At 40.8% G+C, this 27,879-nt stretch overlaps 1 protein-coding gene across 1 annotated transcript in view; it reads left to right on the plus strand.

Moving 5' to 3' along the window:
• Window positions 1-4,190: 4,190 nt before the first annotated feature.
• The window catches only part of HSD17B4 (hydroxysteroid 17-beta dehydrogenase 4), a 61,296-nt gene continuing 37,607 nt past the window's right edge, over window positions 4,191-27,879 (plus strand). The window contains exons 1-12 of the mRNA XM_027729627.2: window positions 4,191-4,296; window positions 7,136-7,189; window positions 11,326-11,433; window positions 11,797-11,856; window positions 12,860-12,881; window positions 12,987-13,033; window positions 13,700-13,784; window positions 14,367-14,554; window positions 18,485-18,576; window positions 19,151-19,175; window positions 20,761-20,889; window positions 27,636-27,742. Coding sequence (XP_027585428.2) covers window positions 4,236-4,296; window positions 7,136-7,189; window positions 11,326-11,433; window positions 11,797-11,856; window positions 12,860-12,881; window positions 12,987-13,033; window positions 13,700-13,784; window positions 14,367-14,554; window positions 18,485-18,576; window positions 19,151-19,175; window positions 20,761-20,889; window positions 27,636-27,742 — 978 coding nt within the window. The 5' untranslated portion in view covers window positions 4,191-4,235. The remainder of the gene's footprint in view (window positions 4,297-7,135; window positions 7,190-11,325; window positions 11,434-11,796; window positions 11,857-12,859; window positions 12,882-12,986; window positions 13,034-13,699; window positions 13,785-14,366; window positions 14,555-18,484; window positions 18,577-19,150; window positions 19,176-20,760; window positions 20,890-27,635; window positions 27,743-27,879) is intronic.

The raw sequence follows: 27,879 nt of genomic DNA on the forward strand, positions 1-27,879 counted from the left end.
GTGCTCACCATCTCCACTAGCAGACAGTAGAACACATTGTCAATGGAATTAAGACTCCTGCAGTATCCAAAACACATGCAACCCCTAGTTTATAAAAGACTCAAAGTAAAAAAGCACAACTGAATTATCTAACCTAGTCAAAAGAATGACGTTAGGACATACACCAAATTTGTTTCAGTGCACAACATGAAAATTCACTGTTAATAAAAGAACTTACTGCTCTAGGCATTAAAGCATATCAGAAAAAAAAAAACATGATCTCATTCAGTATTACAGGGTACTGCATGGGGGTTTTGGCAATTTTTTCCTGGTGTAAAATGTCTCATATGTTGATAAGAATGTTAGTGACAAATATATGTTAGTTCACACTGCTCACTAAGAGATAAAGTAAATTTGGCCCTCCTTTTTGAACTCACTTATTTCATTACCAGTTTCAACCACTTTAAACCCTCTGGCTGAGTTTGGACTGTGGATATCCTGCTATTCACCTCCCACTCACTGAAAACTCGGTATGACACCTGCTATTGATTTGTGGCTTGACACCTACTCTGTTCATGTTTCCACCTGCCATCCCCCCACTTTGGTCACCAGCAGTACCCTCATACCTTGTTTCAGGCTGATGCAGTTATTTTCTGATAGCTGTATGACTTCTGGAACAAAGCACTACTGACTGTTAAAGGGAACTTTTAGGTTCAAAACCCTTTGTATTCTGAGTGGTTCTTTGTATTTTGGATCTTTTTAATACAGACAAGTTTCACTTTAAAAACATAAAATATAGAAGAGACATACTATTACTCTTCTGCACTTTCTTTTGTGTTTTACAGGTAAAAAAATCTGCAATCTATTGAGGAAACTCTTTTTTTTCTGTTTTGTTTCTAGTGCGAGCTCTTTGTTCATTCTAATCCCAGTCTATGCACAAAAATGAGGAAACTATGAAAGATCATGACTTGTTAACAAAGCCTGTTTATTAGGTATCTAAAGAACAAATTCTGCTATAGAAGTACCTCAGGGACTGATTTTACCACTAGCTTCCAGGCAAATTCAAGAATAAATCCTGTCCTATTATCTATAGAAAAAGGGTATGGATAGAAGGGTATGGAATGTGAAAGGCTAGAGCTGAAAAGGCTTGTTCAAGGTGATGTAAGATGCAGTGCTGGACAGAAACAGCACTGAAAATGAACCAATTTGTCTTAAGATTTGTTTATAGAAGTGCCCACAGGACTATGCTGCTTTAGACTGATATGATTATTAGGGGATTATGCAAGTAAAATTGGTACTGTAAGGATGACCACTCAGTCCCTGTGGGTATTTCCAGTCTGAAGTAGGTGCTGCTCTCACAGCAGCCAGCACCACTCTCGTCCTGGAGACTTCCCTTTCTTCTTCCAGGTGGGAGCCCAGTCTCTCACTGTAGCAACAATAAACAAAATATTAAGTGTTGAGGCTGAACCAAAGCTCACAGATGATTGTGAGCTCAATCTGTTATTTCCTCAGGAAGAGCAATTGCAAACTGACTCACAGCCCTGCCCATCAGGGAAACAGCTTCCTCCTACTGTCAAGCATCCTACAGACAAACCGCAATCAGTGATGTTCTCTCTACAATACACAGCCAACTGCACCGGGCCTCTCACTGCTGGGAAATTGCTCTTCTGTTGAGCTGCATTCAAATGAAATAGACAAACTTTAGAAGTTTAATTAGTTGTGAGGGTATTTTGTGCTGTGACAGAATAATACAGTGCAATGGGTTGTTTCTGCACACATTCAACGATATTTCCCACAGTTAAAGCTTGTGATTTATTGTAAACTACTCATCTGATCCATGTTCCCTTGCCTGCCTCCAGAAATTTTTTTGGTCGTTTCCAGTAGTTTCCCTGTGGGCGGTACCTGTGATATGTGGGTTACGTGGGGCAGTTTTACTGTAGCACGATCTCCCTCCAGTGCCCAAAGTGTAAGTTGCAGCTGGAGTATTCAAACCTACGCAGCTTCCTCCTTCAAGCCGAACTGTGTCATAAAAATCACAAGCAACACGTCTCTGTTCCTGCTATTTCTGAAGAGCGAATGCTACATTTGAGGTCAGAAATGACAGTTTATTCTATTTTGGAAGTCACCAAACAGCTATTTGTACTCAGATACCTATCGCCTCTCTTTAATGTAGACAGTAAAGCATTAACAGCCAAGAAGATAACCACACAGCAAAACCAGTTTTTCTTTTTGTTAGCTCCAGAAGTAATTTTTCTTTCTGTTAGCTCCAGAAGTATTCCAAACTTTACAAGAAAGGTTAATCATGAATTAAAGTTCATCTGAGCAGAGGGAGTATGTAGGCGATTTCTCCAACAACGTAATTCTGTGTGTTCCTTACACAATCCTCTGTTCCCCGGGCACCCCTTAGATTTAAGGCAGACAATGCAAAGAGCAGGGAGTTTACAGCTCCCACAGGCTCATGTTGCTCTCATGAGTAGTCAGCCAGGAGAGGGAAAGAGTAAGAATTAATAGCTCCATAAGATCCCTCTCCTTAGTTCAGATAAAGTTTGTCATCGTCTGAATTGGTGGATTTCCATGGCTACGCTTTGCGAACGAAGGTTTGGGAAGGGCTCTACCCACATTTGTTACTAGTGTGCTGGTGGCTAAAAAAGGCCAATATGAGATAGACAAGTCCGGTTACAAAAGGCACAGCAGAAGGACTCCTTAGGTGGTGTCGGCAAGACACGATTCTTTCTGCATTGTCTTTTCTCCTCGAGAGTGATCCTGCGTGCATTCTCAAAGGAAGCAGCAGCGTTATAGATGGGGTGTCTCCAGACCTCCCGATTGGAGGCCAGAGTAGACCAGTGATGAAGATCAATATGGCCAAGGCTGAGATGTTGTTTCAGGGAGTCCTTATATTTTCTCATTGGGGCTCCTCTCTTGCGGCAGCCAGTGGCAAGTTCAGCATAAAGCAAGATCTTAGGGAGGCGGTGGTCCTTCATCCTTGAGATGTGTCCTGCCCATCACAGCTGTATTCTCAGCAACATGGCCTCAATACTTGTAACTGCTGGAATTGGTGGGTAATACTGGAAAATCCTCACTAGATCTACTGCTAAGGTATAGAGCAGTGGCCCTATGAAACTCCAGTACAATGACATTCTGAATGTCACACTACACCACACCTGCAATAATTAAGTGTGTTCATTCTACTTAACCCACTATCTGGTTCGACAAAATACAATGCATTCTGCTACTCGTGTTCCTTTGCTTCACCATGGGGTCACTGCTACGGGCCAGAGTTCTCCATGAACTGCTCCAGCGTGGGTTCCTCCCACAGGGTGCATTCCTTCGGGAGGTGGGGTCACAAGTCCTGCCAGCAAACCTGCTCCAGCGTGGACCTGCATGGGCTGCAGAGGGACAGGTGCTCCTGCACCTGGACCACCTGCTCTCACTCCTCCTTTGCTGACCTGGAGGTTGGCAGGGCTGCTTCTTCCTCAGCGTTCTCTCTTCTCTCCCACAGAAGAGAGGGTGGGAGAGAAAGTGGGTTTTATACTTTCTTAAACGCGTTCCCGCATAGGCACCAGCACCCGAGGGTCTGAGCCGTGCCCGGCGGGGGTCCATGGGAGCCGGCGGGAATGCTGTGCCTGGCCCGGGGCAGCCCGGGCCTCTCCTCACGGGGCCACCCTGCAGCTCCCCCCAGACAGCCGGACAGCCGCACCCAGCACCGCCTCCCGCACACGGGTTGCCAAAATACGGGACGGGAAAGGGCGGCGTATTTCACACTAATGGTTCGAAACAGAGTGTTCCCACAGACAGTGATTTGGATTGGGAAATTGTAAATAGAGCAAAAAATAGTTACACAACACAAACCCTAAGATTAACATACAAGAAGTAACTATAGATTAACTCTAAACGGAGGCGTGATGTCTTACACCAGAGCACCAGGGTCTCGCAATCCACTCGGCCTGGCTGTGGCCCCTTCAGACACACGTGGATATGCCTGCCGGAGGAGCAGGACCGGCGGGATCCTTCTCCGCCTTTCACAAGCGCCGTGAGAAAGCAGGACCGGGCGGGGCTGGGCCCGGGCACCACCGCCCATGCACCGCGGCCGCGCTCTCCCTCCCCCGCTCTCCCTTCCGTCCATCCCACACTACACTTCCCAGCGGGCGATGGGAGCCGACGCACGCGCGGTCCCTCCCCTCCGTGTCTCTCCTCGTCCCGCCCGCAGACGGGGCCGGGCCGGGCCGGCAGCGCAGTCGGGCCGGGGCAGCGGAGCGATGGCGGCGGCGGGGTTGCGCTTCGACGGGCGGGTGGTGCTGGTGACCGGCGCCGGAGGAGGTGAGCGGCGGCCCGGGGGTCCCGCACCCGCGGGAGGGGCTGTCCGGGGGGGCCGGCGCTGCAGGCTCCGCGCAGCCAGCGCTGCCCGCGGCCCTCGCAGGTGTCCCCGGGGCGGCCAGTCGGGCTTGGCCGGGGACAGGCGGGTTGTTTCCCTTAGAAAAGAGAAGCGAGGCTGCGGGCGAGGCGCTGTCAGCGCCAGTCCCGGCCGTGCCAAGGCTGCACAGGGGTCACAGCTGTGGCTCCTGCTGCCCTCCGTTCGAGCTGAGCCCCGGCACCGCCGAAACTTGTCCCGCCGGTGCTGCGCCCGAGCGCGTGATTTCTGCTCTTTAAACACACGGGGGGAGCAGCGCCCCGTCGGTCATGGATGTCCTCGTATCCTGGTCCCTTCCAGTTGTGCTTTGGCCCCGGTGACTTGACGCGTGTGCCCCGCGTGGTTTGGCACTGCGCTGTTGCAGCGGCGCTTCGCGGGTGCCAGCGGTGCTGCGGAAAGCAGCCGCCCACCTGTTGTGCCTTCCCTGCCCTCGTTGCTCCCGGGAGCCGGCCTGGAGGCACATGGGAGAGGGCAGGAGAGAGGGGAGAGGGTGGGGAGAGCCATCTATCACCGGCAGGGCGGGCCTGCGCTGTTGGTGGTCTACAGGCCTGGCCTCTCCAGGGAAGTGGATTTGCAGTAGAATGCTTGGTTTTGCCAGCGAAATGTTTTTTTTTATTTGTTGTTGTGGTGTGGGGCTGTTTGTTTGGGGTTTTGTTGTTCATTTTTTCCCCTTTTACTATTATTTTTCCTTCTTTCTCTGCACGCATGCTTGACCTTTACCTGCTGTGAGACTTGAGTAAATATACGAGCTGTCGGTGTAGCCACTGGGCGAGAGGCGAAGTTTGTGTTTGTGATGAGCTGGTAAAGGAGCTTATTCTACGATCCTCTAAGAAGGTTCCACCCTTCCCCCAGCAAAGTTTTGCTCTCATTTTGTGGAGCTGCACATAGCCAGAGTTGTCATTTTGGGGGCCTAATTAGGTGATGTGAAGATGATGTTGTGGAAAGCACTGAGCAGTCCATGCACCTGAAGGTGACTAGCGTGAGCATAATTCAGGCCAGATGTTTATGGTGTTTTCACACTTTTACCAGACCTATATTTATGTGCTTCTCCCTGTATAGCAACTCTCACTGAAAAAAACAGGTTAAACCCTTTGATAATAGCAAAACAAAGCCACTTTGATAATAACAAAGCTTCTGAAAAGCACTGCATTGAGTAAAAATTGCTTGTCATAAGTGTGGGTGTGCTTACCCTTGTACTTCTAGTATTAGACTGCTTGAAAGTTGTTTGTTAAGAGAAAAAATTCATCCTGTATGTTTTATTTCATAATAGGTTTTTAATAGTGGTTATTTAAATTTAGGGAAGCCCTATTAAATTCAGATTAGTTCTTGTTTTGCTCTTATTTAGTTCACAACACTGTAGTTAGACTTTACTGCTAGTAACATTATTTTTCAACATTCATTTTTGGATTGGATGCTGGTGCACAGATCAGAGCTAGGAATTTATTTAAACATCTGGAGCACTAATTTGTTTTAAAGTGAGACCTGTTTTCACATACACAGGCATCTAAAATACAGTAGTTTCTTTTCACTGTGGGCAAATCCCTTGTGAATTACTGTTCCTGCCTGTCATGCAACATTGTCATTGTTCATGCAATTCAACCTTTTTTTTTTTTTTAAATTAGTTTTGGTTCTTAAACATTCAGTTCTTGCTGACCAGTTGAGAATGCCAGCGCATATAACATGGCCTGGGTTTTGTGCACTTCTCACAGTTGTGTGGCTTTTCAAAACAACGAAAAAAGTTTTCTTGGAATTGAGTTGCGTGAGGCAGTGGAAGTATATGCACCTCACATGTGTTACTCTCCACTGCAGAGGCTCAAGACAGTCTTAAAGGAAATTTTGATTTCTTAGTGTAAGATTAGTGTGTTTCAAAACAGTCTAAACAGTTCTGATTTTTTTCTCCCATTTTTTATTTTTAGAATTGGCTTTGAATGTTCGGGTGAGGGCCAAGTAGACACTGCACTCTGAAAAACTTGTTTCTGACTGATCGTCACTTTATCATTCAAATTTCTTTTTCTTTTGAAATTAATAAAAAAAGGATCAGTGTCATTGATCTCAATAAGTTTGACTGGTACAGATATAATCTAGAAATGATTTATTGTAACAAATAACTAACATCTAACACAACTAGAATCTAGGCCAGAGTAAAGGTGGAAGACCCTTGTTTTGTATGTAATGCAGAATTGACAGTCTTCTGTTACCATAGGCAAAATGTGTATGTGTCTGGTTAATTGAGGTATTAGGCATTCCTTTGTATCCAGATGATTTTGTCAATACATCTTGAATCAGAGTTAAATTTTGTTCAATTTCTTTTTCAAATCTTAACTTTAACCAGGGAAGTAGCTTATTCACTTAGAGTGTAATTAATTAACTTGAACCACCCATTCCTTCTTCACTGTTAAATCAAGACATTAAACGTTCTTCCTTTCAAATGTATTTTTCTGTCACAAGCACAAACTCGACATCAGCTTTCCCAGATGGTTCTGTTGAATGCAGTAACAAGGAGTAAGCATGGTTTGTTTTTTTTCCTCTTGACTGGAGGTTTTGTCTACAGTTTACCTGTTTGTATACTTGCAAGTTTTGTACTTATGAAAAACTTTGAACTCCTGGGGGAAATAATGTTTTACTTTGAATCTTGAAGGTGTTTGTGTTGAATTGGTGCATTTTTCTTGATGCAATTAATTTTTGTTTAGCTTTTGTCTGAATTGTAATCCAGAAAACACTTGTTTTTAACTTTTTTTTTTAACCTAGGTTTGGGGAGAGCCTATGCTCTGGCTTTTGCTGAAAGAGGAGCTTCAGTAGTTGGTAAGTTTTATGCTAGCTAACTTGATCTAGACAATAACCTTTGCCTTTTCACATAGCTTGCATTCAACTGTCAATGGCCTTTTTGATGGTAACCTTTGTTATTTAATGGTTTTCTGTCTTATCTTTTGCTGTTTAACTTTTGCTTCTAAGCCGTACTTTCTTATGAAACAAGCTGCCCAAGTTTCTCCATGGGCTTATCTTTGCTGGAAAGCCAGTTTGAGTCAGATCATTTCCCAGATTTGACTTTCACCTATGCATACCAGTCTTTACCATGATTTGTGGCCAGAGAGTGTTGTCTTAGGTGAATATTGCTTAGAGTCTTCCAATATGACCATTTGAGTAGGTGAATTTGTTATAGTATCTTCTCCCAAGAGAGAATTTACCGGAGTGTAACTCAGTATCAGTAGCATTGTTTCTTTCTGCAGCTCCTGGGACAGAAGAGCCATCTGGTCCTGGTGACAGTGCCAAATAGCTCTCAGTAAAAGGATTTCTGATGGGTTTGTAGTACCTTGGTTGAACCTTCTCAGGGCATCTTTAGTTCTGAAAAATGCTGCATCACGTGGTGATTCTGAAGGTTAAGTTATATTCTTGGGCACTTGCTGGCAGTCAGCATTGCCATTTTTAGTTTGGCTATTAAAAAGTTATTCACTGAAAGGGTTGTCAGGCACTGGAACAGGCTGCCCAGGGAGGTGGTCGAGTGACCACCCCTGGACATATTTAAAGGATGTGTGGATGTGGCACTTAAGGACAGAGTTTAGTGCTGAACTTGGCATTTTAGGTTAATGGCTGGACTTGATCTTAAAATACTTTTCCAACCTAAATGATTCTATGATTTTATGATTTGGCTGCCTGTGAATGAATTTGTACAGGTATTGTTGATAAGTTCAAGGTTAAATGTTTAAAGAGATCATGGACAAGGATTTGCTGACTAGTGTTTAGCTTTCTAATGAAAATTGCAATTTCGGTTTACAAAATTTCATAAAAATTGTTTTGTTTCGCTTCATTGGTTTAATATCATATATGCATGTATATCAATATATGTGCATAGACAACTTTAAAAAAATCTAGGTAATTTTTTTTTGTGGTAGTTGCCATCTTTAATGCTTGTCTTATTTACTAGAGATGTGAGTACTTCACCTTGAGTTCTCTTATGTCACTAAAGCAGCCCAAATGTTTTGATTGACTCTGTGTAGGTAAGTGTTCTGACTTACCAGAAGGATCTGAAAGAAAATGTGTTGTATTGCCTAACCACAGCTAATAATCCTGTATCTCTTGGCCTTATTGCATAATAGCTATATCAGTAAGTTAAGAATTGACTGTAAGGGCAACTTCTTGTTTCCTTTTGGAAACTGCATTGCACTTCACCTCTTCTCACAGTGTGCAATTACCTCTAAATGCTTGCATTTGTCTCTTTTGTTCTCTTATGATTCTGACTTCATAGAGTTGAGAAGTGATTTGTGTAAATGTGATTTTGTTAAACTCAAGCAGATGTGAGACTCATGCCATGTCTCTTTAAACAAGTTCCATGTTCTAAGTTCTGGAAATGAAGGTATGTTGTAAGAACAGTGATCAAATGCCCTGGAAGAACACGGCAGCTTTTCTGCCCAGTCCCACGTCTCATCTCTGAGTGACTTGCTGTTGATGTGGTTAGATTGACAAGAGCAACCCAGGTGGAAAAACTCCTTTTCTCATCACCTAAAGGCTGCCTGCTGCCACCTTTTTTTGTCATGCTTTGTCTCCTTCATGCCTCTCATCAGAAAAAGTTGGAAGAGGGAGGAAGGGATGCTTTGCTTCTGTCTTGCAATCTGTGTTATGCCCCGACCTGTGGTTTCATCCAGTCTATCTGAGGGCTCTTCTGTGTTGCTGTTTTAGTTTAGTTTAGAGTAATGCTTTTGAAGCATCTCCCCTGATATGTATCTTATTTGTATTTTTGTTCGCGTTTTGGAATGATATTTGGTTGCACGAGTGGAGTTCCGTTAAAAACCAGACTGGAAGATGCAACTTAGCAGCACATCTGCAGCGTTCCATGTGTGTGTTAGATTTATGACACCAGAATACAGCAAGAAATGAGCTGACTTGTTTTGCAAAAAAACCATGAACTGTAGATGTCAGGTCCTCAGCACCAACTGTTTCACACTTCTGCTGCTCACACTCATAGCCTTAGAGGAATTCTTCTCTGAGATTCAGACTATTACCAAGCTCTGTCACAACTGCTGTGGTCTCCAACTCTTTTCTACTGGATGTTTTCAACCGGAAATTACATGATGGAAAATTTGAGCTTAAAATACTGTTATTGGTCTGTTTCAAAGCGTAGAATAGCTCAGTTCTTTCTTTCATACTCATTTTTGCTTCAACTCTGTTGATGCCTGCGCTCAGCCGAAGGTACTTTACTGCCTCTGAAAATTTTCTGAAATATTTAATTAAGTTTTTGTCAGCAAACTGCTAATGAAGTGAAGGGTAAACATATATAAGTTTTGTCTTAGGTTTTAACGTCTTAATAAGGCCGAATGTTTTGTGTAAATGTTTACCACAGAATTGTCCACTGTTATTTCCCAGGAGAAATTAGAAATTCAAGTGCTGTTCCTGACTCACTTTCCTTTAATATCACGTTAAAGGCTTGTTATGTTGCAGACTGAGCAGCCTGCCTGTGTTGCCTACCCTAAAGCTTCACTACTCTTGGAAATTTTCCCTAATGCCTCACCTGAATTGTGCTAGCTGCACGCTTGGATGGTTAGATATTGATCTATTTAACTGGGAGATTCTGTCTCCTTTCTTTTTTGCATCAATATGTTATTGTACTTGACCATAGCATGGTGTTCTGCCTTAATTCTTCCTACTTCAGGCTAGGTGTGTTTTGGGTTTGGTTTGTTGTTAATTGGTTGGGGTTTTTTGTTGTCGTGTCCGTCCCCTCTACAAAGCCTCTCGCTTCTTCTGGGCTTTGGCATTTTCATTTACTCATATAAATTTTCTACAGTGTTTCTGCATTTCTCTTGTGCTGCAGACAAAGACGAAGACAGGATTTCATATGAGACTTTCTTTGTCTGCCTAATAGAGAATGATTTTGTCATGTGTCCTGCAAGCCATATTCCTGCTTATATGGAGAGTTAAAAAAAAAGGCAAAAAATGGATTTATTTCATTTTGTGATGATACAGCAGACTTAAAATTGCTGTTTATCATCAAAATTAGCAAGAATATCTTGCATATTTTGTGGATTTCACTGTGTCTGGCTTCTTGAGGACTTCTAAGAAGTTAGAAGGCACAAAGCTGGAGTTTGCCATAGTGAAAGACCGTTTAGCAAAATACCATTTTTGCATGTAAATTCAGTCAAGTCTGGCTTTCTTACAATTTCATTTTGCACCCGTTTAAACTTACTTCTTAACATTTTTTGAAATTCTTTGTTCAAATATAATGTTTGGGGTTTTGGGGAGTGTTTTTGTCCCCTGCTGAATTCTGTGAGTCGGTGAGAAGTGCAAATACAGCAACAGTGCAGCAACGAGTGGTGATGGTACATTACAACTACCACCATTAATGATGTGTGCCCCAGTACTGAGAACAGCCTGGAAACAAAGCATCTCTGTGTGTCAGGTGGCCCTCTTATCCCACAGGAGCAGGATCTGAAGATCCAGAGCAGGCACTTCTCGCTTTGTTCAGACTGCTTGATCTCTTCTATAGTGAAGCTGACTAGTAACAATTTAGCTACTCTATTAAACAGGAACAAAGTCTTCCCAGTTTTGCTTACAGTTCATGCAATAGTTAGAGCAGGGTGACAAAAAACCAGAATAAAGCACCTATGATTGGTATGTATTCTAGATATTCATCTCAGAACTACAACACAAGTACACAGGTAGCCTGGGCTGGGCAGACAAGTTGAATGTGTGGTGCAGGGGGGGGGAAAAAAGTGCTCTGTTTTCCGTGTTATTAAAAAAAAAAAGGGTTAATATATATTACACTAGTTTTTTAAAAAATAATCATGTGTCCTACTATTCTTTTCTAGTCATCTGAGATTTTCAGTAATATCCAGGTACAGCAGGCTTTATTAATACTCCTTATAACTTCTGGCATGATAATGAGGTAAGGACAGAGCATGAAGTCTTGAGTTTTAACAATGAAAAATTCATTTCTTTGTCATACGTAGTGAATGATCTTGGAGGTGATTTCAAGGGATATGGCAAGAGCTCCTCAGCTGCTGACAAAGTTGTCAACGAAATCAGAGCAAAAGGAGGGAAAGCAGTACCCAATTATGGTATGTTATTTCTCCAGACAAGTATAATGCCTTAATGAAAAGTTGGCACTGCTTAGTAAAGGATTACTTCTAGCTTGCCAGTAACATAATTTAAATAGATGTAATATGATGTGGGTTGGAGATGGATGATTTTTACTTGCTTTGCTTCATGTTTTTCTTGCAATGGCAAATGTTGTGCCATTTAGACTTACTGTGTGGGTTTTGCTGTAGGACACATGCAAATAGTGGCTGAATTTGAATTTAGTTTGTATTGGGGTTGTACACAATTGATTTTTCTTAGCTCCATGGAGTTAGTTGTTAATATCTTGGAAGTGCAGTATATCCAGTTAATTTTATTTGAAAATGTGTACCTTTTCCTTACAGATTCGGTGGAAGATGGTGAAAAGCTTGTGAAGACAGCCCTTGAAGCTTTTGGGAGGATAGGTACAATTGCTTAATTCATATTGAAACTTGTTTGCAAGGCAAAGCCATTATAAACAGTGCAGTTGGCAACAAGTATATGAAGCACAGGATGACAACAATAATACTCACCAACTCTTGATGCCCTTGGTCAGTGAAATCTAATTAAGGGGCTTTCAACTTTTAATCTAAATGGACAACTTTTCTGATTTTTTTTTTTTCCGGTGTGTTTTTAGCAGAAGTTTAAGGCTTAATATATGATACTTGTTTTCCTGCCCTTCAGAATTTTGGAACTTCAATAATGGTTAACAGTTTCTGTCTCAAAGCGCAGAGTCCATCAAGTGTTATAACAAGCTGCATAAAATTAGCATAAGCAACTGTCATGCTTTGAAAACTCTCCTGCTTATGTAAAGTCAAAATGCTTTAACAGAAATAAAAAAAAAAAAAAGCTTGAGGTATTTTACCTAATAATTAATTGTTTGTTTTTTAGCATGTGCTTGCCACTGTTTAATTGTGATTTTAACTCAGGGCTAAATGGTTTAAAGTACACACAATAAAACCCAAGAGGAACCTCATTAAATATTTGACAAAAAATTGTTGTGATCCAGGTTGCTTTATTGGCTTTGTGTCTCTGTAGTTCCTCTGGTTATCATTTGGGCTTACTGCAGCAAAGGTGGTGGCACAAACTGCATAATCAGGAGCACTCTGAATTCAAAGCAAGCTTCAAACTGTACAGGATGGTGCATCCTGCAGGTATTGGATTCCCAGGTAGCTGGCACTTCACAGCTATACATCTCTGTCAGGCTTTGTCCTGTTGGCAGACTGAGACTTAACTGTCCTGAATCGTTGTGTCTTAATTACTGTCCAATGGTAGGATACGCTATTAGAGACAAGGAGCTATAGAATTGTAGTATGATGTATATATGCAGTGTTCTTGTCTAGATACATTTTTAGAAGTGGGAGAAAAGTAGAAACAAACTTGTACTTTATAAGTGCATTCACTTGGTTTCCGTTTTTTTTCCCCCAGATATTGTTATAAACAATGCTGGGTGAGTATACCTGAGGGTTTTGTCCTGTTTGAGTGTGGACTATCACTCTTGTTTCAACGACTGTTCATCTTCTGTTTGTTTTGTTTTCCTAATGTTGCCTTTTAGGATCCTAAGAGACCGTTCATTTGTTCGGATAAGTGATGAAGACTGGGGTGAGTTGATTTTAAAATGACTTTAAAATGTGCTTTCTGTGTGAAAGATGAAAGGTACATTCCTCCCTTTGGAGCAAGGAGGAAGAGAAGTCAGGGAAGACTTACCTTTTGCCCTGAAAGCTTAGTGGTAAGCTGCTGGTGTTTAATTTGCAAAACAGATCTGTGCTGCAATGCGTGGTAGGTATATGTAGTTCCAAAGGGGAAGAAAGGCTGTACTTACCACTCCTAGTTGCTGAGTGGAATACAAAAAAAACATGTGAATTATACACAATAGTTTTTGTGAGCAGAACACATTCCCAGCACTAACACTGAGTGGCTGAATACTATACAGGCTTAAAAGACCCAGAACTAACTAGAGAGGAAAGCATTCTGATGTGCCAAGGGACAGAAGAAAAGGTGAAACCTTCAGTGAGATAGTATTGATGGTGTTGATAAGCCAGTGGAGAAGACTCTTGCAAAGATGGTCTGTCTGCTGTTAGTCTTTGTCTAATTCTGCCTATTTGCAGGAATTTTGAAGTAAAAAACAAAAAGAAGAGTGCACCAGTCTTTTATTACCAGTGTCAATGTGAAGAGAGTGTATTTTTTGTCATGAAGAAGAAACATGGTTTATTTCAAGTTGGGAGAAAAAACCCTGGAAATATTGAACTGATATTAATTTGTTCCTAGATATAATCCATAGAATTCACTTGAGGGGATCGTTCCTTGTCACCCGAGCTGCATGGAATCACATGAAAAACCAGAAATTTGGCAGGTAAAAATTTGTCTTCTGTTTTGTTTTTTCAGTAGGGAATAACAGACCGATGCATGGCAGTGAAGGAGTTTTGCAGCCTTTTCTTTCACTGTCCCAGGGGTGAAGCAAAATCAGTTAAAATGTTAAACCTGTTCAGTTCTGATCCCCCCTCTCCACCTCCCCAGCCAAATGTTTAAAGGGTTTTTTTCCATGTATTTAAATGTATTTTTGTGAATATTTAAGACAGGAGCTGTAGAACTGTGAAAGTACTGTTTCTTTTCATGGAGACTGGTTAGAAGTGTTTGTTACTTGGATGTTACTGTAAATCCACGGGATTCTGATCCTGCTTCTTTTTACTCAAATGATTGGTACATGCAGTTCTGCTTGTAGGTTGTGGGTTCTTTTTGTTTTGGCTGGGTTTTCATGGGGCTTTTTGGTTGGTTTGTTAGTTTGAACCTTTTGGACAAATGTACTTGTCTGAGAAGTTATAGGAGTGTTCTTAGTCTGTCTTGGTATGTATTACTGTTAGTGCAAAGAGTGCAGTGAAATCAGATTTCTTAGTTTTTTTCAATTTAATATTTTTTTCCTCTCCTCCCCCCTAAGAATAATTATGACATCCTCAGCTGCTGGAATATATGGAAACTTTGGTCAGGCAAACTACAGTGCTGCAAAGCTTGGCCTTTTGGGTCTTTCAAACACAATTGCAGTTGAAGGCCGAAAATACAACATCCACTGCAACACAATTGCTCCAACTGCTGGATCCAGGCTGACTCAGACCGTCATGCCACAAGGTGAATCATTTAAGGTCTACCTGTGCTGATATTTTTCGGTGAATTGAAGCACAGTAAATTTTCTTATCTCTCAGAAAATGCAAATCGTTCACACTTCACACTCTGATAAGTCATTGTTCCCACTACCTTTTTGTCTCTGAACTGTCAACTTACTTGCTTTGCCTGTTGTGAGGAATTCTTATTTTCTGCCACAAGATAGAAGCAAGTTTTCTAATTTACAAAAGTGATCTCGTGTGGCAAGGCTCTTTAATTATAATCTCTTCCAAGATCCTCCTACAGTAGTGGAAAGGCTTGTTTGTTTCATCAGATGTGCAATCAGGTATGGGCATAAGGTGTCTGCGCTTGTTACTATATTGTCTGATTGCAAAATACTGAGTTTTTGCACAGTGTGTCATGTCTGTACTTAGTTGTTTCATGATCAGCAGGAGATAATAGTGAACTGAGTTGCCTAATTTTTCCATATTGCACAGTTACTAGTCTTAGAATGTCTGAACAGGTTTTAACAGAGCACTGCATTGGGAAGTCAATATAAGCAACATTTTAGGAGACAGCTGTGTGTAAAGTGTAAATTTAGGATAAATAGACTGACTAATTACTTTGGCAAATGACCAGAAAAAAAAAATAATTTGGAAAAAAGGGGCTATAAAAGGAAATTGCTCTCAGATAGTCTTCAGGCTAATAGATTAGCCTATTTCATTTCCCTTCTGCCCTCCTTTTCCCTGATGATAGGCAGATTTCAAAGCCAAGGAAATAATGACATTTTTCAGACTGATATACAAGGTATTGGAGAATAGTATATTTTGTACATTATACATAGTTTAAATGCTTGATTTTGTTTGATTAAAGTATGCTGGTTTAGGTCTAAATAATCCAGGTAGTCATGAAATCTAGCAGTTCTACAGGTTGTAGTTTTCAGGGATTTATTGCAAATATTTACAGAAGAGCCAAATACATTAAGCTTGCAGCCATGAGTTCCTGAAGTGTAACATGGGGTACAGTACTTGGAATTTTCTGAAGATATTTAAGTTACAAAGGATGATTAAAAACACCTCATAATTTTCTTTCTTAGTAATTTTAAGAAAAGTGAGATCCTTTGGTCTCTCTATAAGATACTTGGAGCTCTGATAATTGATTTGTTATCTCACTCCCTTCCTCCCTGTTCAGATTTTCAAATACTCTCAAAATATTTGAACATCTCCACAACTTCAAAAATGTTTTCAAATCTCACATCAAATTATCCTTGTTATCTTAGTCAGTACTTTCCTATTTGTTTTCAGCTGTCTGCAAGCATGTATGATTTTTCATTGCCACACTTACGTATGTTCAGCTTGACCTACGTGGTGGTGTTCTTGCTAGAACTCTTAATATAGTTTGCATCTCTTGTGTGGTTTTTGTTTGTTTGGGTTTTTTTAAACTTCTACCATAGCACTCTAGGCCTAATTTTTGAGACTAAATTGTGTGTGGCATAAAGTGGAATACTTTGGAAAAGCCTAAGGATTTTGTTATGCACTAACAACGTGCCATATTAAATGGAATTCATCTTCTTTTGGTTTTGTGGAACTTCTGAAAATGAACTTCTGTTTGCTTCTGTTTTACTATTAAAGAAGTACTCATGATAAACTTTCCCAGCTCTTCATCTGGGAAAATCTTGCTATAATTGAAAATCACAGAACCATAGAATCATAGAATCAGCTGGGTTGGAAGGGACCTCAGACATCATCAAGTCCAACCCTTGATCCACTACCGCCATGGTTGCTAGACCATGGCACTAAGTGCCACATCCAGTCTCTTCTTAAAAACTTCCAGGGACAGAGAATCCACCACTTCCCTGGGCAGCCCATTCCAATGCCTGATTACCCTTTCTGTGAAGAATTTCTTCCTAATATCCAACCTAAACCTCCCCTGGCACAGCTTAAGACCGTACCCTCTTGACTTACTGATAGTTGCCTGGGAAAAGAGACCAACCCCCACCTGGCTACAACCTCCTTTCAGGGAGTTGTAGAGAGTGAGGAAGTCTCCCCTGAACCTCCTCTTCTCCAGGCTGAACAGCCCCAGCTCCCTCAGCCTCTCCTCATAGGACTTGTGTTCAGGTCCCTTCACCAGCCTGTTGCTCTTCTCTGGACCCGCTCCAGCACCTCAATATCCTTCCTGAACTGAGGGGCCCAGAACTGGACCCAGTACTCCAGGTGTGGCCTCACCAGTGCTGAGTACAGGAGCAGAATCACTTCCCTGGTCCTACTGGCCACACTGTTCCTGATCCAGGCCAGGATGCCCTTGGCCTTCTTGGCCACCTGGGCACACTGCTGGCTCATGTTCAGCTTCCTGTCAATCCAAACTCCCAGGTCCATCTCTGCCTGGCTGCTCTCCAGCCACTCTGTCCCAGCCTGTGGTGCTGCAGGGGGTTGTTGTGGCCAAAGTGCAGGACCCAGCACTTGGCCTTGTTGAACCTCATCCCGTTGGGATCAGCCCAACTCTCCAACCTATCCAGGTCCCTCTGCAGAGCCCTCCTGCCTTCCAGCTGATCGACACTCCCCCCCAACTTAGTGTCATCTGCAAATTTGCTGATGATGGACTCAATCCCCTCATCTAAATCATCAGTAAAGATATTAAACAGAACTGGCCCCAACACTGATCCCTGGGGGACACCACTAGTGACTGGCTGCCAACTGGATGCAGCCCCGTTCACCACCACTCTCTGGGCCCGGCCCTCCAGCCAGTTCCTAACCCAGCACAGAGTGCTCCTGTCCAAGCCGTGGGCTGCCAGCTTTTCTAGGAGAATGCTGTGGGAGAGAATGGCAAAGGCTTTACTGAAGTCCAGGTACACTACATCCACAGCCTTCCCCTCATCCACCAGGTGGGTCACCTGATCATAAAAGGAGATCAGGTTGGTCAAACAGGACCTTCCCCTCCTAAACCCGTGCTGGCTGGGTCTGATCCCTTGTCCATCCTGTAGGTGCTCTGTGATTGCACTTAGGATGATCTGCTCCATAACCTTGCCAGGCACTGAGGTCAGGCTGATGGACCTGTAGTTTCCTGGGTCCTCATTCCAGCCCTTTTTGTGGATTGGTGTGACATTTGCCAACTTCCAATCATGTGGGACCTCCCCAGTGAGCTAGGACTGTTGGTAGATGATGGAGAGTGGCTTGGTGAGCTCTTTCACCAGCTCCATCATGCTTGATGACCTTTAACTGAGGAACAGCTATGTATCTCTTGCTGTTGAAAGAATAATATTCTAAAAGCTGCAACAGGAAATTAAACAAAGTTATTATTCAAACAGTGGATAAAATAGGTGATAAGAGCTGCCTGGACAACCATAGTCTGCTCCATGACAGTGTCTCAATTTTGAGATGGTTTTCTATTGTGCCAGATGCTGGTAGAAATCCCAAAATACAATTGCTATATAAATTCAGCAGGGCTGATATTCCCTATCTCTCGTTTGGAAAAATCAGTGTTTCCAGATGTTTCTTGAACGTTCAACAGGTCCAATTATTTTCATAATGCCTTGCCTTTCTAACTGACTAGCAGACTAAAAGGAAAATTGCTCAGGTACATCTCCATCAGGATTATGTCTAGCTGGCTTGTCCTTGTTTCAGGCTGCTTGTCAGATGGAAATTTAGGAAGGTCTCTGGCTTTGCAGTCTGCATGTAATTGTGTTCCCAACATTTAAACAGACTTTCATCTTTCTCTCTGAGAAGCAATGTCATGGGGTTTGGCAGCATATGTGTGTCTCACGAGTTGTTCGTATTTAGGGGATCTTCAAAGTTTCATGTTGTTTGTCCTTTTTTTTTCATGACAAAACACTGTTGGTTAAATTCTGGCTCTCCTGTTCATCAGAAGGTGTTAAAGTAAGAATAATTTGATGAACATGTAGAGGTTTTTTTATTTCTACTTTCTTTGTATTTTATAATTCCCCTTTCCAATCTGCTCTAGATCTGGTCGATGCTTTCAAACCAGAGTACGTTGCTCCCTTAGTTGTTTGGCTTTGCCATGAGAGCTGTGCAGAGAATGGCAGTCTGTTTGAGGTAATTTTTTTATTTTCCCTTTCTTCCCTCTCTTTCCCTCCCTGTATCCCTTTCCCCCAAATCAGTAGTTTTTTTAGCCTATCCAGTCTTAAACTTTTTGGAAGAAATGTTGACCATGTTGTGCAGTATTTGACAAGTACTTCAGATAGTAACAGCCTGGTCAAATTCTGGTGTGTGCTCAAAATACCACCAACTTGTTACAATTCTAATTATTCTCTTTTAAGGTTGAAAAGATACTAAAGAAACTACTTCAAAAGATATTTGTTTTCTAAATCATTCAGATACAGAAAATAACTTGCAGAATTGCACGATAAATTACTTAATTATGATATTCATTATAGGTATTGTCATCAAACTGCTGGTTCATAAGTTGGATGGAAGCTGTTATCTTGTACTTAGAGTTTTATGTTGATGACATTCTGGTGCTTAACTGAACTGTTAAATGCAACCAGCAGTAGTTCAGAAATTTTTATTGTGTTTGTATTTGTTCTGGAGTGTAGTTTTGTTTCCCTATACTACCAAAGCTTTGCTTTGTGGCATGTGCAAATTTGATGATTTTCTTTTTTCTTGGCAGGTGGGAGCTGGATGGATTGGAAAACGTAAGTACTTTTGTTGCAGGATTGATCTTGTTTTTTGAATTGACATTAAAAGTATGCAGATCTTCTGATCAGTTAACCTTTGCTCAAGACATATTTTTTTAACGGGGAGAAGATTAACAAAAACTGAGGCTCTGAGGAAACTGCTTGTTTTAAGTAAAAGTCACAAATTTAACTTCACATGGAGGAAATTGGTAACTTAGGTGTCTGCATTGTTATGGTTTTGAGCTGACTGATAATGACTGAAAATCTGCCTAAGTAACCTTAGGTCTTGAATCCCAGATGTAATTTGATGTCAAGAAGAATCTCTGTTTTTGGTATACATTGCTGCCTTTTCTTGATAACTTCAGTTTTTCTGTGATATAAAAGTAGCACATGCTGGTAAACAGACAGCTTTTTAGTTGCTTTCCGCATTTATTTATACCTCTAAACATGTTGAGGCAATTAGTCTTCTTAATAATCAATAGGTATGCTAGCTGTATTTTCCTTGAGTAACTGCAGTAACTAACTTAAATACGAATGTAAAGAAAACTCACAGACAATATTAAGGACTTCGGAGAAGAAAAAATTGTGTGAAATGTCTGAACTTTTTTCCTAAATGTGTTTAACCTAATACCAGCATTACTAAAGGTTTAACTTCTTAGTCTACATGAATGTCACCAGTGGATTGAAGTAGGGCCATTAATTGAAGAATGCATTCCCCCTTCTTTTAAAACTTTTTTTTTGCCTACTTGATAACCATTTTGTACACTTCTAACTAACTGTAAATGTACTGATGGCACTGGAATAGCTTTTCCAAGAAGTGAAGTAAGCAGCTTAAAAGAAGCAGGACAGCAGCATAAAACATCTTGCTGCCTTCCACAAGGAGTTGAGTTTCAATACAGCTGGAAATCTCTCTGATCAAAAGTATCACTTTTCATCATTATAATGGCTGTTGTTGAAGTTATTGAAATGAAATCGTGTTGTTAATGAGGTATCATTATGGCCTTATTCATTGTCTGTTGCTAATTAAGAGCAAAACCAACATGACAGGTTAAGTATTAGTTGCAATTCGGGAAGTCTATATCCTTACAGAACTGATTTCACATTGGCCTTACCAGTTTCTCTCAGGTTACAGTACTGAAATAAAACTTCAAAGACCATTTGGAGATGCTGGCTACTGGTATTAATGTTCTTTCCTAGATAGCAAGTGGTTTTCACATTTTTCCTGTAGTTTTCCATGGCTTTCAGGAGATTCCTAAGCATTAGTTGTCAAAATCCTGACAGAAGAGAAAGTCTGTGGATACATATTAGCTACGTCTTTTCACTAGACAGAGTCCTAAAATTGATGTAATATTTTTGGAGGGCAGCCAGTTTCTCGTGGCTTCAATGAAATTTAAAAGCAATGCTATTCCCTTTCTAAATGCTAGTTAAAAGCGGTGAACCCTTTTAGTCCAGCTTGAAGTAGTACTGGTGAGTTACATCAGAGTACTTAGAACCTTTCCCTTGTTTCAGAATCTTGAAAATAGTGACCTCAATGAAAGTTATCTAAAGAACTGAAAAGTTTCTTTGTTTGTTACTGAACTCTTTGGCTCATGTTTCCCATTAGTGCGCTGGGAGCGATCCTTGGGTGCTATTGTCAGAGGAAAGAATCAGCCAATGACCCCTGAAGCAGTGAGAGATAAATGGGAGAAGGTGTGTGACTTTGAAAACGCCAGCAAGCCCAGAACCATCCAAGGTAAAGGAGACTTCGAGAGTTGGGGTTGTTCAGCCTGGAGAAGAGAACGTTCTGGGGAGACCTTATTGCAGCCTTCCAGTACTTAAAGGGGGCCTATAAGAAGGGACAAACTTTTTAGCAGGGCCTGTTGAGATAGGACAAGAGGTAATGCATTTAACTAGAAGAGGGTCAAATTACATTTGTTGTAAGAGAGAAGTTTTTTACAGTGAGGGTTGTGAAACACTGACACACGTTGCCCAGTGAGATGTTGGATGCCCCATCTCGGGAAACATTCAAGGTCTAGTTGGACAGGGTGCTGAGAAACATGATTTACTTGAAGATGTTGCTGCTCAGGGGAGTTGTAAGGAGGTTGGAGTAGCTGACATTTAAAGATCCCTTCCAAACCAAACTATTCTTTGATTCTGTGTGGATAGTTTGGGTAATCAAAGCTTAGAAGAAAATGCTTTCCTTTCAAACATTTGCTGAAACTTCACTTCAAAATCTTCAGAACCAGTGCCTTCTTTTGTAAATGTGTAACATTAATAATTTACCATTTCAGTATGGTCAGATCTTTCTAAAGAGTCTTTTGTGTTCTTGCCTATAGAATTAAGACATAATTTTATCTTTTTTTAAGAGAGGAGCAACATCAGTGTTATTGTAAGTATTACAGTCAGACTAATGATAGTGTTTTATTGATTGCACTTACACACAGGCAGTAACAGTCTAGTAGAGAGATTGTGTTTTACTTTTGGTCCTGGAATCTTGGTTTTTGGTGAACATTTCTCTACCAAAAAGCTCTCTGGTTAAGTCATGGGATACATCACAGCAAAGAAGTTCTTACTGTGCCTTGTATTCCTGGGTCACATCACCCACTTGGCTGGTGACCACGATGATTTTCAATGCTGTTTACTCTCCTTATTCCTTACCAGCATTTAAGTGTGTGGGGTAGGAGGGAAAGAGGCATGCTTATGTACAATGTCAGTTGAATTTCAAAGATACTTAGCTACACAGTAGATGTTTAAGGTGTTGGTTCTGAAATCCATTAGGACATTTTGTTAAAACCTTAGGGATATGTTTTTAGGTGCCTAAAGTAAAACTAGAATAGGATACACTTTGTCCTTTCCCTTATACGTTGTCAATGGAATGTAACCATCCATACAGTAGTTGTAGATCACCTAACTGGTCTTTGACTTACAGATGTCCTGTTTTCAAATGTATGTGAGTTTATACATGTCCTCTGTCCTGCTATGGAATGGTATTTATATCAATATAATTCCGGCTTTATAGCTTCTGATCTGTTCTGCAACCTGTCACATGTGCTGTGTTATTTTTATGGCTTGCTAGCAGAAAAGTGTTGCAGAGAAACAGTTGTACGTAGGAATTTCTTTCCAAAATTGCTTCAACATTGTGTATGATATTCCTCATCTACCACTTGATACTATCAGGAGAAAAAAAATTGGATAAGATTTTGAACTTCTGAAGTTAATATGCTTACAATACAGCATAGTAGGTTTCTACAGTCAGGTAGTTACATTGGCATGAGTCTTCCACGCCGTCTACATGCCTTAGCTTCTGTTTTGTTATGAACTTAGCCAAAATATGGCATCAAGCCACAGATACTACCAGGCTGAATAAAAACTCTTGCAATTATTTATTGTGAGAATCAGCAGAAAGGTTGAGGGAAATTCTGAAGAAGTTAGCTGATTTAGTACTAGTAAAAGTTTTTTCTACTACCAAAGTTTCCACTTTCTTGCTTGAAGCTATTTGACTGTTAAATAAGGGAAACTAATTAGAGTACTTGCATTAAAAATTGAAAGTTACAATACCTAATATCTACAAGTTAAAAATCTTCCTGAAGATTTCATTGATTTAAGTAATTTGATGTTGTGAAGAGCATTCATGTACTAAACATTATGTCTAATAAAAAACCCCACCAAAACCAAAAGAGGAATTAGAAAGATCAAATTAAGTGTGATACAGAAGCTTCTCAATATGTAGTGCACAGTGCACTAGGTTACAGTTGCAGATTGCACTGCATGTTGGTGTGTTTTCTCCTTGCCTCCACAGTGTACTACTTGCTCTTGTGTCATTGTCTGATTCTTCCTCTTGTGGAAAAGGAATCAGAGTGTATTGTGATATAGGCAGAAGACAACCATCCATGTCCTGCAGACTGTATACTGTATACAGCATTCCATAGTATTTATTGCACTAGTTAGTATGTTTACTTGTTTCGTTATGTAGGGAAACAGTTCATTGTGTCTGCTACACATATGAGGCACTCTGTCTCAATTTTTCTCCTCAACTGTGAAGATGTGAGCCAGTTTCAGCTAAATCTAATATTTTAGAGGCCCGTAATCAGCTCTTGGATTCATGTGCATTTTTGATTCTCTTAGAAGCTATCAATGTACAGAAAATAACTTGACTTCTGGCACATTTCAAAAGCTTATTTCTGGCCTAGAGCAAACTAATGTAGAACACGTAGCAGCTGTGTATATATGTGTGTATACTTTGTGTGTATATGAAGAAAAAGTTTCCATAAGAGGAAGAATTTCAATATCAGCTTTCTTCATATGTTTTTAAAAAGGGTTTAAACGCTGATGCTGTTTTCTCCTTTGTTAAGGGGTATGGTTCATATGCAATGTTTCCTAGTTGGAAAGTGAGAGGAATACTTTTGGAACAAGTCAGCCTTTGTCGTGATTATTTTCAACCTTTGCTCTACAGGTTACTCTTTTCCTGCACTCTGCTAATCATTTGCTGCATAGTAGCAGATCATCCTGGGGTGGTGGACATTTAAGGTTTTAGAGTTCAGTGTTAGTATAACAATGTAAAAAATGCCGCTATACCAATACTAAAATAATTATGTTAATTAAAAGGTTTCCTACTGGGTTTCTTTCTGCCAAAATTATACCCCTTGGTATAATTATATATTTCTTGGATCTTAAAAAGAACCTTCCTGAGCTTGTGGAGTATTACAAGTAAAAATTGTCATTGCTGAAACATTAATTTCAGACATCCTGTGTGTTTACTTGGCTAAACACTCATATCCCACTTTGTGCTTCCCTCTTCATCTTTTACTTGCACTACTCAAAATTATTGAAAAATAAAGACATCCTTATCAGTGTCCAAACTTCACTTATCAGTGATTTTTAATGTTTTATCTTTCTTTTTTGGTAATCTCACATTACATTGTTAACTTATAACAATGTATTTGATCATAACCTTTGTACCTCTTAATGCAGTAATATAATTTACTGTTTCTTTGAAGGTGTAACCCTGCATGAAAGATTCATATCTGCTAAAATATTACTGTAAATTCAACACCGTACTAGTCCAGTTTATTATGCCAGGCAGCAGAAGTGCAATGAAGACTGAAACAAATTAATATGTTGACTACTCATTTCAGTTGCATGCTGCTATACCAATGCCTGGAAGATGAAAGCAATATGTCAGCACTGGAGTTCTTAACTGGAAAAGTTATGTAACATAGTAATTCAGGGAGGGAAAAAAAAAAGAGTATTTTTTTCCCCTTATTAAAAAATAAAAACCAACAACAACGACGGAAAAAAACCAGCTTTGCTGCCTTCTATTTGATGATGTTCTAATAATTTGCTTAAATATTTTGAGGCAACCAAAAGGAGCAGCATCTTAAAAGTAGCTTTGATATCCAAGGCTGAAATCCACCTTGAAATATAAAGAATAACATTTAGTTTTTGCTGATACCTCTCAAAAAGTTTGGGCCTGGAACCACAGACATATCTCACACAGTTAATGTCTGTCATGGAGATAAAGAAATAAACCCAGGAGTTCCTGAATGTTTGAAAATCAGTAAATCTATTACTAAATGGTTCTGATACGATGCAGGTCAAGTGCTGTTGCTGATTACAAATGTAACAGTAGGCCAAGGATTGAAAAAAAACCAAAATGGGGCCTTTGACATCAAGAGTGAAAAACACCACATATACATTTCAAAAAAAGATAGGAAGGAGGGCCCTGGGAACTACTGACCTGTCAAACTGTGAAGAACATGGAGAACAGGGAGGTGATTTGAGACAGCCAGCATGTCTTCACCAAGGGCAAGTCCTGCCTGATCCACCTAGTGACCTTCTATTGATGGAGTGATTCCATCAGTGGACAAGTGAAGAGCTGTGAATGTAATCTGTCTGAAGTTCTGTAAGGCCTTTCCCACAGTCCCCCACAACATCCTTCTCTCTAAATTGGAGAGAGATGGATTTGATGGATGAACTGATCCATGGATGAGGAGTTGATTGGATGGTCACAGCCAAAGGGTAGTGGTCAGTGGCTCAATATCCATGTGGAGATCAGTGACAAGTGGTGTCTCTCAGGGACCTGTATAGTGAACAGTACTGTTTAATGTCTTCATCAAGGACAAGGATGGAGGGATCGAGTCACCCTCTGCCAACTTGCTGAGGGTACTCCAAGCTGAGTGATGCGGTTGACACACCAGAGGGATGGGATGCCATCCAGAGGCACCTGGACAAGCTTGAGGAATGAGCCTTTGGGAACCTCGTGAGCTTTTACAAGGCCAAGTGCAAAGTACAAGGTGCAAGGTACTGCACTCGGGCTGGTGGAACAAGCACCAATACAGGATGAAGGCATCAGAAACATCCCTGCTTGGGGATGAACTTGGAGATGCTGGAGGGTGAACAGTTGGACATAAGCTGGCAATGTGCACTCACAGCCCAGAAAGTCAGTTGTATCCTGAGGTGCCTCAAAAGGAACATGGCCAGTAGGTCAAGGGAGGCAATTCTGCCCCGGGAGGTCTCTTCTCCACCTGGAATATGATATCCAGCTCTGGAGTCCTTAGCACAGGAAAGACAGAGACCTGCTGGAACAAATCCAGAGGAAAGCCACAAAAATGATCAAAGGAATAAAACACCTCCCCTATAAGGAAAGGCTGAGGGAGTTGGGTTTGTTCAGCCTGGACAAAAGAAGGCTTCAGGGACACCTTATGGTTGCTCAGAACTTTCTGAAGGGCCTGTTGTCATAGGGCAAGGGGAATGACTTTAAACCAAGAGAGGGTTGATTTAGATTAAGTAGAAGGAAGAAGTTTTTTTACAATGGGGGCTGTAAAACTTTGGCATAGGTTGCCCAGAGATGTATTAGGTGCCCCAAACCTGGAAGCATTCAAGATCAGGTTGGACAGGGTTCTGATTTAGTTGAAGGTATCCCTGCTCATTGCAGGAGGGTTGGACTAGCTGACCTTTAAAGGTCCCCTCCAACCCAAAGTGTTCTATGATTCTGTGATCTCCTTAGTGTTCAACCAGAAACTAACCAGCTCAAAGTCACTGGACAATTTTATTGTCCTGTAATATCATACATTCTGGAACAAAGACTCCTTGAAAGGAGATTGTAGCATTCTGCACCATTATTAATTTACAGGTCAGCTTTATGGTGTTGGTCTTAGTGTGACATTTCATGTAAAATGCATGTTGTTAATCTTTGGATTTCACCACTTAGTATGATCATTAGTTCCTCCATAGAAATAGGTTGTGAACATGCTAAGTTGAGGAAACATTTAGGTTTACTTGGAGGTTAAACCTGTATTTTCCTGCGAAGGTTTTAAAGCAATATGAAACCTTCATTTGGTTCATGCAGAAAAGGTAGAAATAATCTGTTACTTCTGCTAGCAGCTCAGGTATTTCTCTTATTTCTCGGCCTTTCTTTTATTCATTTAATGGATGAACAAAGGTATAAAAGAGATTACCTTTTAAAGGGTTCTTAAAAATTACAAATCTCGTTTTGCACATTTTCATATTATGTAAATGTTATAACCTCGTGTCATATTGTGGCAGAGCCTGCATCCAAAGAGAAGACTTGTCTTTGGCAGGAGAGGTGACAGCATGTGTTTGTTTCTTGGATGTTCCTTTTTCTTCACAAGATTCAGGCCACAAATAAAACATGGTGATTCTGGCAGTGAGACTATTAAGCAAGAGATAGTTTAGAAAATCAGAATTCTACAAGAGGTCATGCAGTACCTTGCACAACGCCCTATTTAGGGTAGTGCATGATGAAGCAACACAGTGTTAGTCCAAGTAACAGTGCAAGTCAGGATAGGCACAGGGGTTTTGAAGGGGAGGGAAGTGACTCTGGGTTAAGGTCGTTCAATAATGATTTTGCACTCCTCTGATATAAACACATTTTTCTGTGCATGTTCTCCTCACATTCTGTTTGGTTCTTTCTAGCATTTAAAATTGATTTTAGCCATATTGAGCTTCAAAGAAGAAGCTGTTCTTCTTAACCATAACCAACTTCACCCATGCATTATCTCACTTGTAATCTTGTCATTGTTGAGGTCTCAGACTTACTTGATTATCTGTCTGTTTGTCTGTCTATCTGTCTGATCCAGAAAAGAGGGTAACAACCAGGAGATTAGACCTGCTACTTGTATTGGAAATAATTTTCAAGATAAGAAAAGCAGTAGTAATTTTCAGATGTTTGCTTCTCAGATGGTTGAAACATATAGTGCTCTTTATCTTCTCCTTAAGACCTTCAGATAGGTGTCATGATTGACTGGTGGGTACAGAACTGATGGAACTGGTGTAGAAATCACTTGTCCTCAACTTTTTTAGAGATACTTGTAAAATGCAGCACTATGCTCGATTTGCAGATATATATTTATCGTGTTTAAAAATTAATTGAGAAATACCAGGCTGTATCTCTCTTGCTGGTGTGTTTGTTGTGTGTCTAGCTGGAGTGTCTCGTTTAGGGATATTTATAAGTGTATTTTTTTCAATTCCTTTCTCTAGAGTCCATAAGTGTGTTGAGTGATGCTCTAAGTCAGATAGAGTCTCAAGGGAATGTTTCTATGAATTCCACAAGCTCTGGATCAGTGGCCTCTTCACCTGTTGACACGGTAAGTACATCTGTCTACCAGATGCATTCAAAGCTAGGTGAAAACCTCGAGCAGGGAATATTGCGTTGCTGATCAGCTTCTCCTCTTGCTTGCTGTCTACAAAAAGAAAGATGAGTTTTAAACAGTGAAGTGAGGAA

The sequence above is a fragment of the Pipra filicauda genome, unplaced genomic scaffold, assembly GCF_003945595.2.
Source record: "Pipra filicauda isolate LSUMZ 115617 unplaced genomic scaffold, ASM394559v2 scaffold29_size4552773_pilon, whole genome shotgun sequence".
NCBI classification, from domain to species: domain Eukaryota; kingdom Metazoa; phylum Chordata; class Aves; order Passeriformes; family Pipridae; genus Pipra; species Pipra filicauda.